The sequence below is a fragment of the Macaca mulatta genome, chromosome 9 (assembly GCF_049350105.2).
Source record: "Macaca mulatta isolate MMU2019108-1 chromosome 9, T2T-MMU8v2.0, whole genome shotgun sequence".
In the NCBI taxonomy this organism is placed as follows: Eukaryota; Metazoa; Chordata; class Mammalia; order Primates; family Cercopithecidae; genus Macaca; species Macaca mulatta.
In genome coordinates, this window is record NC_133414.1 from 133,973,183 (window position 1) to 133,988,102 (window position 14,920).

Below are 14,920 nucleotides of genomic sequence, written 5' to 3' on the forward strand. Positions count from 1 at the left end.
GTTCTTTTGTCTCCAGTTCTAGGTAAAGCAATTAAGAAATACACATATATTAATAGAAACTAGGCACCATAGCGTGACTGTAGTCCTAGCTACTCGGGAAGCTGAGGCAGGAGAATCACTTGACCCCAGGGATTCAAGGATATAGTGCACAGTGATCATAACACTTACAAATAACCAACTGCACTTCAGCCTGGGCAACATAGTGAGATCCTGTCTCTTAAAAAAAAAAAAAAAAAAGGAAAGAAAATCATAAATAAATCTTTTCCCAAATGATATCTTTTACAGGTTTTATGTGGTATAATAGATGAATCAACATATTAAAAATTCTTTACAGGTTTTTTTGTTTTGTTTTGTTTTTCAAGGAGTCTCACTCTGTCGCCCAGGCTGGAGTGCAATGGAGCGATCTCGGCTCACTGCAACCTCCACCTCCTAGGTTCAAGCAATTCTCCTGCCTCAGCCTCCTGAGTAGCTGGGACAACAGGCACATGTCGCCACGCCCAGCTAATTTCTTTTGTATTTTAGTAGAGACGGGGTTTCACCACGTTGCCCAGGATGGTCTCCAACTCCTGAGCTCAGGCAATCTGCCCACCTCGGCCTCCCAAAGAGCTAGGATTATAGGCGTGAGCCACCACGCCTGGCCTACAGGTTTTATGTGGTATAAAAGGATAAATTAAAATATTAAAAATTCTCAAAGATTAAAATTATATGTTGATAAATCAAACTGAGTGGTTTTGAATATTACTTTTTTCTTTGACTAGACTGATTTTAATATTAAAATTTAAAATATATGTCCTTTTAATTCAGACAAATATTTGAATTAAAAAGAAAAAACAACCAAGAAAAATATAATTTCATGTGCAAATGCTGACTGGGTAACCAGAAGGATCACTTACTTGCCCTTGACCTCAGTATCTCTGATAGTTCCTAATAACATCATCCAGACCTAGTAACAAAAGTTCAGTCGATGATCATTTGGCCAAGCACCTTTACAAGTATAACCTTATGTAATTATCACAACAAACTGTGTTGTAGGTCCTTCCCATGTTTACAAATGAGGAACCTGAAGTGAAGAGAGCTGAGCAATTGGGAACTTGCTGAAAGCCACACAGGTAGTAAGTAGAGGAGATAAGAGTTAAGGCAGAAATGACTAGTCAGAGTTCACATTTTCACCCTGGATGCTACTCAGCCTTCATGTCAACAATATCCTGACCCAAAATTATGGAACTGTGAACATAGCAAGCACTGTTTGGTAGTACTGATATCACCTTCACACCGTTCAATCCAAACAGTCTATCACTGGGCACATTTGTTCTCAGGCAGAAGGTTAATCAAGAACCAGCATCCATTTCATGCCAAGCATTCCATTTGACAGCTAACGTCCCATTTCACGGGCTTAATCCTCAAATTTCAGAAAACATTGTAAGTATGTTCAAATTAATTGTAATAATTATTGTTATATAAAGCTAAACCTTAAGCAGAGGTCAATTATCAAGCTACTCCAGAACTTCGGACATTCAAATCAAAGACAAAACCCAGAAAAAAACAATAAAGGTGAAAATGAGGACTCAAAAAAGGCACTTCCTAATGTTTATATTCCCAACTTACAGAAGAGTCCCACAAGCTCCTCTTCCCACTTTCCTCTTGACTGTAACTTTACTAACAATAAACTTGGTGATCTAGTTTCCAAGCCAATAACCAATACTTCCAACCCTCCTTTATACCTGCTCTATTTTTCCCATAACACCGCCTGCTAACCTACTATATAATTTACTGATGTATTATGCTTATTGTTTAATAACTATCTCTGACCATTTTCCCCCAACCAAACCCCCAGAATGCAAGCTCCATGAGAGCAAGAGATCTTTATCTGATCTACTCACTGATTAAAGAGTTACCAAATGCCTCGACAGTACTTGACGTATAGCAGGTGCTCAATATTTTAACGAACATATTAAGAAATTACAAATTAGAAAGGGAAGAAATGCTAATACTAGACAAACTAACACAAGAATTGTCAGCAAGAAAGAGAAAGGATAAAGGGGACAACAGAGTAACTTTAGAGAGAAAAGCAGTGGCCCATGGCACGCGGAAATACAACAAGAGCAGAAGAATACTCCTAGGAAAATACGAGAGCCATTATCAACAGGCAAGTCCTGCTCAGCATTCTGTTTGAGAAGGTGAGGAAGAACACAATACGTTCTGGGAACATTGTCATTTTAAATGATTAGAGTACATAATATCTCAGCAATAAAAACGCTTCCAATGCCTGGAAAATTTGCTTACAATGAACAATTCACTCACTGATGTCAGTCACTCCATATTTTAACTGAGGCCCACTTTAACTTTTTCCAATGGCAACATCATGTCTAGTATAAAAAGCACTGTAGACTGGGGTGCGGTGGTTCACGACTGTAATCCCAGCACTTTGGGAGGCCAAGGCGGGTAGATCACTTGAGGTCAGGAGTTGGAGACCAGCCTGGCCAACATGGTGAAACCCCATCTCTACTAAAACTACAAAAATTAGCTGGGCGGGGCCAGGTGAGGTAGCTCACGCCTGTAATTCCAGCACTTTGGGAGGCCAAGGCGGGTGGATCACAAGGTCAGGAGATCAAGACCATCCTGTGAATGGTGAAACCTCATCTCTACTAAAAATATAAAAAATTAGCCAGGTGTGGTGGCGGGTGCCTGTAGTCCCAGCTACTCAGGAGGCTGAGGCAGAAGAATGGTACAAACCCGGAGGCAGAGCTTGCAGTGAGCCCAGATTGCGCCACTGCACTCCAGCCTGGGCGACAGAGCGAGACTCCGTGTCAAAAAAAAAAAAAATAGCCAGCAGTAGTGGCAAACACCTGTAATCCCAGCTACTGGGGAGTCTGAGGCAGAATTGCTTGAGCCTGAGAGGCAAAGGTTGCAGTGAGCCAACAGGGCACCACTGCACTCCAGTCTGAGTGACAGAGTGAGACCCCATCTCAAAAACAAACAAACAAAAAAAAAAACCCAAAGCATTGCAATTTCAGACATTGCTCTGCCACTAACTACTCATGTTACCTTAGGCAAATTAATTAATTCTTTAAATATGAGACATTCATCTATATAATCCTAAAATCCTTTCATCTCCAATGTTGTATGATGGTATGATTTTGTGATCTGAGACAAGTTTTAGGAAGTTACTGACCAAAAGGAAATTTGAGTTAAATGTTGGCTTGGCACAGTAGCTCATACATGTAATCTCAGCACTTTGGGAGGATCATTTGAGGCCAGGAGTTCAAGACCAGGCTGGGCAACATAGCAAGGCAAGGCCTCCTCTCAAAAAAAAAGGGCCAGGTGTGGTGGCATATGCCTGTAGTGCCAGCTACTCAGGGGACCAAGGCAGGAGAGACTGCTTGTACCCTGGAGTTGAAGGCTGCAGTGAGCTATGACGACACCGCACTCCAGCCTGGGTGACAGAGCAAGAGCCTGTGTCAAACAATGAAAAGGAGGGAGGAAGGGAAAAGAGGGGAGTGGAAGGGAGAGAAGAAAGAGAAGGAAAGAAAGATGAATATTTCCAGTGCTAGTTTTAACTCCATCCCTTTGGATCTCCCCAAAAAGGAACATGCTTGGGATGTAACAGTGTCTCTCTCCAATAGTAAATGATTGAAAAGCTTTGGTCATTTAACTACTATTAGTAACAAATGTCTTGTCACAGACTTTGGGACAGACTACAATGCACAAGTGTGCCCTGACTTAGGAGCTGCTTAAAGAAACTGGCTTCCTTGATCGAATTATACAAATAATTGCCTAAGCTCTCTACTTTATTAAGTAAGTTAGCCTGGCTTTAAAAAATAAGCTTCAGGCCAGGCACGGTGGCTCATGCCTGTAATCCCAGCACTTTGGGAGGCCGAGGCAGGTGGATCACCTGAGATCCGGAGTTTAAGACTAGCCTGGCCAACATGGTGAAACCCTGCCTCTACTAAAAATACAATATCAGCCAGGTGTGGTGGCGCACGCCTGTAATCCCAGTTACTCGGGAGACTGAGGCACGAGAATTGCTTGAACCTGGGAGGCAGAGGTTGTCATGAGCCCACATGGCGCCACAACATTCCAGCCTGGGCAACAGAGTGAGACTCTGTCTCAAAAAAAAAAAAAAAAGAGGCCAGGTGCGGTGGCTCACGCCTGTACTCCCAGCACTTTGGGAAGCTGAGGCAGGCAGATCACGAGGTCAGATCAAGAATGGTGAAACCCTGTCTCTACAAAAAAATACAAAAAATTAGCCCGGCATGGTGGTGGGCACCTGTAATCCCAGCTACTCGGGAGGCTGAGACAGGAAAATGGCATGAACGCAGGAGGCAGAGCTTGCAGTGAGCCAAGATCACACCACTGAACTCCAGCCTGGGTGACAAGAGTGAGATTCTGTCTCAAAAAAAAAAAAAAAAAAAATTGCCTAAAGCATTTCAAAATGTGGCCGGGTGCAGGGGCTCACACCTGGAATCCCAGCATTTTGGAAGGCCAAGGCAGGCAGATGGATCACCTGAGGCCAGAGTTCCTGACCAGACTGGCCGACATGGTGAAACCCTGTCCCTACTAAAAATACAAAAATTAGCCGGGCATGGAGTCACGCGCGTGGAGACCCAGCTACTTGGGAGGCTGAGGCATGAGATTCCCTTGAACCTGGGAGGTGGTTGTCGCAGCAAACCAAGATTGCACCACTGAACTTCAGCCTCGGCAACAGAGGTAAAGACTGCCTCTAAATAAATAAATAAATATTAAATAAATATTAAAACGTTTCAAAATGTTCGGATCTTACTCTCATTCTAATTCTGTTAATTATATGCTAGAGTTAAATATTTATAAAATACAGGTTCAGTATCCCTAATCCAAAAATCTGAAATCTAAAAGCTCCAATGGGCATTTCCTTTGACTGTCATGTTGGCACTCAACAAGTATCCAATCTTGGAGCATTTTTGGATTTCAGATTTTCACATAAGCTATACTCAACCTATAGCACCAGCAGGTTCTCAGGTGGCACTGCTTTGCTCAACATCATTTCGTTATAACTTCAACGAGTTTGAGACCAGCTCGGGCAACATAGCAAGATCCTGCTTCTACAAAAAATAAAAAACAAGAAACAAAAATACATTGATGATTAAAAAAAAAAAAACAAAAAACCCCGCCTCCTGGCCAGGGCTACAGTCTGTATGGAGCTTGCAATTCCCCCCACGTCTGCGTGGGTTAGGTCTGGGTCTTCCAGTTTCCTCCCACATCTCACAGGTGTGCACATTAGGTTCACTGGCATGTCTACCTGGTCCCAGTGTTAGTGTGGGTGTGTGCCTGAATATGCCCTGTGGTGGAACAGACTCCTATTCAGGGTGAGTGTCCAATCTGCGCCCTGAGCTTCCAGAATAGGCTGCAGCTCCCTGCCACCTGAACTGAAATCATTGGGTAATTATCTTACTTATGTTTATTAACCTTTCTTAAATGTATGTATAGCTCACATTTATTTCAATGTTTAATATTAGAAAGGCTTTGGTTTTTATTTAGAAGTCTGGTGATGTTTTGTGACCAGAAATATGCTGTAGGAACTTAACTCCTGTTTACATCAGTTGGTCTAGGGTAACATTGGTCTCCTTGTATGTCATTTCACCTATGACCACAGTTTCCAAAAAGTATTAATGACATTAAGTGAGAACTTACTGTGTATGCCTATATATGATTGTCTGGTCTTTGCATAATTGGAGAATGTCAATTCTCTAACACACTGAAAAATTTTCTAAATATAAGTTATTACTTTCGTATACAAAAATGTAAACCATTAAGAGGGAAAAAAATGAAGATGAAAACTTCTCAAGATTAAAGTCCAGAAAATATTTAAATCCTTTAACAAGCAAAGAATCACTTGTAATTATCCTTTTAATGCCTCAATGAAAATTACAATAAATGACAGAAAAAGAAGCCTTTATTCAAACTTCTTGGGCTGTGAACACACAAAGTACACAGAGAGCTGAGCCAGGAGGAAAGAGCAAAGGGTTCTCGATCTACACCACCACCTGGTGGCAGAGTGAGACAGTGGCACAGGTTCCACAGTCTCCTTTCAAGTCTCCATGGGGTCAGAATGGACTCATCACCACCTTTCCTTTCCACACTCATCGTCTAAACAAGTGAATATACATACATCTGAATATATAGATAACGATCCTCAAAATAAGCATCCCTCAGAAATAGATATCGCCTCCTATTTCCATCTCTCATAGGAAGTTCCCTCAACTAATTTAAAAAGCATTATAGGCTGGGCACAATGGCTCACACCTATAATCCCAGTATTTTAGCAGGTTGAGGCAGGAGGATCATGTGAGGCCAGGAGACCAGCCTGGACAACACAGCAAGACCCCCCTCTACAAAAATATTTAAAAATTAGCTGGGTGTGGTGACGTGCACCTGTAGTCCTAGCTACCTAGGAGGTTGAGGTGAGAAGACTGCTTGAGTCCAGGAGTTTGAAGTTACAGTGAGTTATGATCATGCCACCTGCACTCCAGCCTGGGCAAAGGAGGAGGAGGAGGAGGAGGAGGAGGAGGAGGAGGAGGCGGTGGAGGGGGAGGAGGGGGAGGAGGGGGAGGAGGAGACGGGGGAGACAAAGAAGACGACGAAGAAGACGAAGATGAAGACAAAGAAGAAGAAGAAAATAAAATAGATGGCAATGGATTATAGCACTTCATATAAGGCCATGAGCCTACAATGCTATCCAAAGGAAAAAAGATGGTGGGAGGTAGGGAGCTGTGAATACAGAGAGAAATTTCTTCATTACAGAGAAACAAAATTTCAGCTAGTAAGTGTAGAACCAATAATACAATTAGACAAATCACCATTTTGCTACCTCTCCCACCTCTCCATAATAACTACTCAGGCAAAGATCATCAAAGGATGCTAAAACAAATGGATAACAGGTTATTGGGAAAGAGGTTATTCCTCCTACCTCAGAAATATTATCATAGTAAGGGTACAACATGCCCTTAAAATGAGAAGATCTAATTACAAAGAGAAAAATATAAGAATAATAAAGAGGCTGGGCGTCGTGGCTCACGCCTGTAATCCCAGCACTTTGGGAGGCCAAGGCGGGCGGATCATGAGGTCAGGAGATCGAGACCATCCTGGCTAACACAGTGAAACCCGTCTCTGCTAAAAATACAAAAAATTAGCCGGGCATGGTGGCAGGCGCCTGTAGTCCCAGCTACTCAGGAGGCTGAGACAGGAGAATGGCGTGAACCTGGGAGGCAGAGTTTGTTACTGTTGATCTCGGAATGAGCCGAGATCGCGCCACGGCACTCCAGCCTGGGTAACAGAGCAAAGACTCCGTCTCAAAAAATAAATAAATAAATAAGTAAAATAATAATAAAGAGAGCTGATTAAGCAAACCAAGTGACAATAGACTTAAATGTCCCTCATCACAAATGAAGGACAACCGACATTACATGCTGCTTGATATGATACAGTAAAACAGTAAGACTGGCACAACCCCTAGAGGAAACTGACAATAGGGAAAAAGCTGAACATCTGCACACTCTATGACACAGCATTTCTATTTGGCATACATCAAATAGAAATGTGTCCATGTGTTTACTAAAAGATATGTCTAAGAATACACTTATGCAGCACTTTTCACAGTAGCCTCACACCATGAACTACTAAAATTCCCACCAACAGTAGAAAGGGATAAATTCTGGATTAGTCATACATAAAACACTACACAGCGATGAAAGTGAACAATCTACTACAACAGGTAAAATAATACAGATGACTCACACTACCATAATGTTGGTCAAACACCACCACACTCAAAAGAGTGGGATTCTACTTACATTAAGTATAAAACGGGCACAATTAATCTGTAGTTTTATAAGTCAAGAGAATACTGGTATGATGGAAAAGAACAAACAGGGGCTTCTGAGGAGTTAGTAATAATCAATTTCCTTTTCTTTTTTTTTTTTTTTTTGGAGGACAGAGTATCATTCTGTCACCCAGTCTGGAGTTTAGTGGCATCATCTCAGCTCATGGCAACCTCCGCGTCTCAGGTTCAAGCTATTCTCCCGCTTTAGCCTGCTGAGTAGCAATTTCTTAATCTAAGAGGTAGTTACACATGAGTTTAATCTGTGAAATTTCATCTGTCTGAACACCTATGCATACTTTTCTGTATATGCATTACATTTCAATAAAAAGCTTTTTTTTTAAGTACACATCACCTACACCTAAAAACATGCAAGCTTTTAAAAACCCTTAAGAATCTGATTACTAGGCTGGGCACGGTGGCTCACGCCTGTAATCCCAGCACTTTGGGAGGCTGAGGTGGGTGGATCACGAGATCAGGAGATCGAGACCATCCTGGCTAACACGGTGAAATCCCGTCTCTACTAAAAAAAATACAAAAAAATTAGCCGGGCGTGGTGGCAGGTGCCTGTAGTCCCACCTACTCGGGAGGCTGTGGCAGGAGAATGGCATGAACTCAGGAGGCGGAGCTTGCAGTGAGCTGAGATCACGCCACTGCACTCCAGCCTAGGCGACAGAATCTGATTACTAGATAACAAGCGAAATGTGAATACAGAACATTCTAAAGATAATTGGGTTAAATGTCAAAGTCATTAAATGAAAAAATCAAAAAAGATTACAGAAACATAATACTCATAAACATACCATAAACACAATACAGTTCATGTAAAATGTGTGAACCATGACTGGATCCTATTTTCATTCATCTATAAAAGCTATATTCTAGTTTGGGGCCAGGCACAATAGCTTATGCCTGTAATCCCAACACTTTGAGAAGCTGAGGCAGAAAAATTGCTTGAGGCCAGGAGTTCGAGACCAGCCTGAGCAATACAGCAAGACTCTACCCCTACAAAAAAAAAAAGAAAATTAAAAATTAGCCTGGCATGGTGGTCCACTCCTGTAGTCCTAGCTACTCAGAAGGGAGGCTGAGGCAGAAGGATCACTTCAGCCCAAAAGTTTAAGGCTGCAGTGAACTATGACTGTGCTACTGTACTCCAGCCTGGGTGACCAAGCAAGACCTTGTTTCTCAAAAAAAAAAAAAAAAAAATTTAAAGGTATTTCTGGTACACTTGGAGCATCTGAATGTGGACTGTGATGTTATAGAATTTCTACAGGTTTTAAAGAATAAATATTGTGGTTATATAAGAGAATATACTTATTCTTAGGAGATGCATGCTGAGCACATCCAGGCGAAATGTCATAACATGCACAACTTACTTTCAAATGGTTCAAGAGAGAAAGATAAAGCAAACCTGACAAAGTTATTAACAACTTGTGAACACTGGTGAATGGAGTCTGGGTGTTAATTATATTCTTTCAATTTCTGTTCAAAAACTCCAAGTTTCAAAGTAGAAAGTTAAGGAAGTCAATATTATAGAAAAAAATTAAGAAGCTGTCCTAGAATAAAGGAATCTAAGATGATATCACAAAATGTAATAAACTTTGATTAAACACTAAATCTTTTAAAATGGGAAAATGTAAAATAAGCACTAAATACTAGATGATATTTACAAATTATCATTAAGTTTCTCAGGCGTTATAATTATACTGTGTCTTGTAGAAGCACATCTCATTTATCGAAGATGCATGCTAAAGAATTTAGAAGTAAAATGTCATGATATATAATGGATTTAAAATGACTCACACACAAAAAAAGATAAAGCAAAGGAAAACTAACAACTGTTGAAACTAGGTGAGGGGTGTACAGGTCATTATACTAATTATACTGATTATACTAATTATACTGATTATACTAATCAGTAAACCATTCTTTCTATTTTCCTTTATGTTTGATAGTGTTGATAATAAAATTTGGAAAACAATTAGTCAGTGAATGCAGAAGTGTGATGAGATTACTGGGTTTATGACTAGCCTGTTTTTGAGACAGTAAAGAAGAGATGACAGGTCAACTCTAGTTATTCTAGGAAACCAATGGCACATATTAGACAACAGTATTTTCTACAGAATAACATCAATAAAATTTCAGCTAAAATCTCATGTTTCTATCACATAGAATTACTGGTATCCTGAAAAATAAAGATTCTTGAAAGTTAGTTTTATATTGTATTATAAACGAGACAGGTCACATATTACTCCAATTTATATTACATTATTTTCTGAAAATCTGGTATCTACCTGAATGATTGAAAAGAGTCATGGAAACACACGTACTGGATTGACAAAGTCCTGTATTATTTCACTATTTGCAATTATACGCTACTTTTCTAAAGATGTTGAAACGGCTCCATTGTCTGAGGTATACACCCTGGTTCTCCGTCACGGTTGAGAAAGAATTCAGGACACGGACACACATGATGAGTGGGTTTAGGAGCAGAAAGTTTAGCAGACAAAGAGAGAGAAAAAAGGTTTCCTGAAGATGAGAAAGTGGGTCGCCCAAAAAGGGTCTCCAGTTTGTGGCAGAATGCAATCGGTTTTGTAATGAGGCTTGAGGAGGTGGTGACTGATTTACATGGGGCTCAGGGGATTGGGTTGATCAGGTATGCCATTTATATAGCCCTCGAAGACTGACCCTCCCACCCTAGTCTTTTATTATGCAAATGTGGCCTCCACCAGGTGGTGGCCATGATACCCGTACATGTGATTTTACATGGAGGTTATCACGATGCCCGCACACGGTGGCAACAGGGAAAAGAGGGCAGGAGAGGCCATACTGAATGTACCTGGTTTCCAGGTACAGCTGTCTGCATTTACATATAAAAGCTCCTAGTTTGCATATCTATGCCTGACTCCTCAGTGCTTTCTGTTAGAGAAGAAATGGTTTACGGCTGCTTTTTATTAAAGGAAAACTCCACTGAGAACTTTTACCCTTTCTAGCTGCCTAAAAATTATTTTTTAATAGCGCCTGTATTAATGTTACTAAAAAGAATTGCTTAGAATAGCCAGGCAATCTATATTTATCTTCTCATCAAATTTCTCAAAAAATAACCTATTTTTCAAAGTATTTAAATGATTATTTTACAGAGTCAAAATGGACTTAATGCACTGATGTGGTTGGTTACCTGAAATCTTCAAATAGGCATATTAACTGTTGTTTACTTTAAATGTTTTCCAACAAAAAAAGCAAAACATGTATTTTCTTGAACATAATTAGTTTCCCCTCTTATATTAACCAAACTACACCACAGTGTGATACTATACAGAGTCCCTTAAAGCAAGTCAGTAGAACACAAACTTCTCAAAGAACTTTTTTGACTTCTCTTTCTGCATTAGAGCAGTCAGTCCCACAGATAGTGCACTCTCTATCTGGAAGCCAAGGGTTTGCCGAGTGGAGGAAGAATTTGTGGGATGAAAACACGGCAGGTGAAGAACCTCATCTGCAGCAGTGACCATCTCCTTATATAGAACTATCGCTAGGGCAGCTGGCAGGTTAATCCCTGTTAATGAGCCCCAAATTTAATTATCTTACCTGGACCAGAGGTGTCATTCAAAGAGAACACAAGAGTGGCAGAAAGATTTGGGGGAGAAGGGAGGAGTTGTTGGTGAAAGGGGGTTCCTCAGAGCTCTTTATTTGGAAAAGAGATATGGGGAAGTTCAAAGCTAAGAACACCTGAAAACAACAGATTCTGGTGGTTAGCAATTCAGAGGCAGCCAGCAGTTCCATTTAAGCAACAAGCTTAACAAGTAAAGGGAACCAGGAAAAGATGCAACTAAGAAGAGCCCTCTTGGGGTCAGAACAAACCTCAAAAACTGGACTCAAAAACTGCCGGAGCAAATGGGCCCAAACTTAATTAATGCAGACTGTGGAGCAATTTATGCCCTAGAAGACCATGCCCTAGAAGACCATGCCCCAGGAGACCACTGAAATCAACAGAGCACTCAGTCAGCAATCAGTGGAAACTAAAAGCTGGGTGTGACACAAACAGTGACAAACACCTTTTTTTTTTTTTTTTTTTGACAGAGTCTCCCTCTTGTCGCCCTCGCCCAGGCCGGAGTGCAATGGTGCCATCTCGGCTCACTACAACCTCTGCCTCCTGGGTTAGAGTAATTCTCCTGCCTCAGCCTTCTGAGTAGCTGGATTATAGGCGCCCTCCACCATGCCCAGCTAATTTTTGTATTTTTAGTAGTAGGACCCTCCAGAGGGTTTCGCCATGTTGGCCAGGCTGGTCTCAAGCTCCTGACCTCAGGTGATCCACCTGCCTTGGCCTCCTAAAGTGCTGGGATTACTGGCATGAGCCATCGGGCCCAGCCTCAGTGGTAAACATTTTAAAAGGATCAGGGAGAGACAAAAAGAACACTACTAAGACCACTGACATCCAGGATGACTGTGCATATGGCCCAGCCTGAGCCCTCTAGGGAGCGACATCAGAGGCTTCTCATATATAAATGCATACTCTCCTTTCTTCTCTTCACTGACTTAAAAAGCAATTGTAGGCCGGGCGTGGTGGCTTATGCCTGTAATCCCAGCACTTTGGGAGGCCGAGGCGGACAGAACACGATGTCAGGAAATCAAGACCATCCTGGCTAACATAGTGTAACCCCATCTCTACTAAAAATACAAAAAATTAGCCAGACATGGTGGCACACAGGTAGGTGTAGTCCCAGCTACTCAGGAGGCTGAGGCAGGAGAATCACTTAAACCCAGGAGGCAGTGAGCCAAGATCACGCCACTGCACTCCAGCCTCGGAGACAGAGCGAGACTTCGTCTCAAAAAAAAAAAAAAAAAAAAAAAATCGTAAAAACGATATGTAGATAATTGTACTATTGGGACAATAACATAGAGAAAAGTAATATATTTGACAGTAACTTCATTAAGTAGACAGGAACACAACTATACTAGAAGGTAATTTGAATCCATAGAACAAATGAGAACCAGAAATAGTAAATAAACTGGTTAATGTAAGAAATTATAAATAACTACTTGTTTTTATTCCTTTTCTTCTTATAAAAGACACAATTACATAAAGGAATAATTGTAACTATAATTATTGAATTTGTAACAGATACATGTAATACGTATAACAATAATGGCACAAAAAAGGGAAAGAGGGACTAAAATGATACAGAACTAGCATTTTTTACATCTCTCTGGAATTAAGTTCGTATAAATCTGAAGTCAATTGTGTAAATTAAGATCTCTATCTTAAATACTAGAGTAGCCACTGATATTTTAAAAATACATAGTGAAAAAAATCACTCAAGGAATAAAAATGTTACACTAGAAAATATTCATTTAGTACACCAGAAAATATCTAATGCAAAAGAAAGCAGTAAAAGAACGGAGGAAGGTCAGACGCAGTGGCTCATGCCTGTAATTCCAGCACTTTGTGAGGCCAAGGCAGGCAGATCACCTGAGTTTGAGACCAGCCTGACTAATATGGAGAAACTCGTCTCTGCTAAAAATACAAAATTAGCCGGACGTGGTGGCACATGCCTATAATCCCAGTTACTAGGGAGGCTGAGGCAGGAGAAGTTACTACGGAGGCTGAGGCAGGAGAATCGCTTGAACCCGGAAGGCGGACGTAGCGGTGAGCCGAGATCACGCCATTGCACTCCAGCCTGGGCAACAAGAGCAAAACTCCATCTCAAAAAAAAAAAAGGAACAGAGGGAAAAAAAAAAAACAGACGTATCAGGGAAATGGAAATGGAAGTAAAATGGAAGGTATAAATTCAACTAGTTCAATCAAAACATTAAATGTGAACTGACTGAACACTTCAATGAAAAGGGAGACTGTTCTCCCTCTGGACTTTAAAAAACCGAAAACAAAAACCCAGGTCAATTACATGGTGTCTAAAAGAGGCACACTTTAGATTCAAAGACACAAACAGACTGAAGGTAGGAGGAAAAACATGTATCATGCAAACAGGAATCGCAACATGGAGTGGCTCTACTAAGAGCAGACAAAATAGATTTTCACCAGGAAATGTTCCTAGGAATATAGATAATTCACAGAATGCAAGAGTCTAATCACATACATAAGAGACTTGTACCCAGAATACATATAATGAACTCCTACAACTCAGTAACAAAGACAACCCAATTAAAAAATGAGCAAAGGGTTAGAATACACAATTCTCCAAAGAAGAAATGCAAAAGGCCAAAAAGCACAGGAAGGGAAATGCAAATCAAAACCATAATGAGACACCACGTTACACGCACTATGAGTAACAATCAATTTTAAGAAAAAATAGACACAAGTGCTGGTGAGCACATGGAGGGAGAAAGTGGAGCCTTTATCCACTTCTGGTGAGAATGGTAAATGATTTCGCTCTCTGAAAAACAAGTCTGGCGGTTCCTCAAACGGAAAACACTGTTACCACATGACCCAGTAATTCCTCGTGTAGGTATACACCCAAGAAAATACACATCCACATAAAAATAGGAACATGAAATGTTCATAACAGAATTTTCTATAAAAGTCAAACAATAGGCCGGGCGCGGTGGCTCAAGCCTGTAATCCCAGCACTTTGGGAGGCCGAGGCGGGCGGATCACGAGGTCAGGAGATCGAGACCATCCTGACTAACACGGTGAAACCCCGTCTCTACTAAAAAATACAAACAAACTAGCCGGGCGAGGTGGCGGGCGCCTGTAGTCCCAGCTACTCGGGAGGCTGAGGCAGGAGAATGGCGTAAACCTGGGAGGCGGAGCTTGCAGTGAGCAGAGATCCGGCCACTGCACTCCAGCCTGGGCAACAGAGCGAGACTCCGTCTCAAAAAAAAAAAAAAAAAAAAAAGTCAAACAATAAAAACCACCCAAGGCTGGGCACAGTGGCTTACGTCTGTAATCCTAGCACTTCGGGAGGCTGAGGCGGATCACCTAAGGTCAGGAGTTTGAGACCAGCCTGGCCAACATGGTGAAACCCCATCTCTACTAAAAACACAAAAAAACAAATTAGCTGGGCATGGTGGTGGGCGCCTGTAATCCCAGCTACTTGAGACACGGAGGTTGCA

At 41.3% G+C, this 14,920-nt stretch overlaps 1 protein-coding gene across 22 annotated transcripts in view; it reads right to left on the reverse strand.

Moving 5' to 3' along the window:
• Positions 1–14,920, reverse strand: part of ATE1 (arginyltransferase 1) — a 185,641-nt gene that overhangs the window by 137,321 nt on the left and 33,400 nt on the right. The window contains exon 9 of one of the 22 annotated variants that reach the window (XM_077947725.1): positions 13,128–13,527. The exons of the other annotated variants lie outside the window; for them this stretch is intronic. Within the exon in view, the coding sequence (XP_077803851.1) occupies positions 13,258–13,527 (270 nt within the window). The 3' untranslated portion in view covers positions 13,128–13,257. Of the gene's footprint in view, positions 1–13,127; positions 13,528–14,920 lie in introns of those variants that run through there. 22 annotated transcript variants of the gene reach the window in all.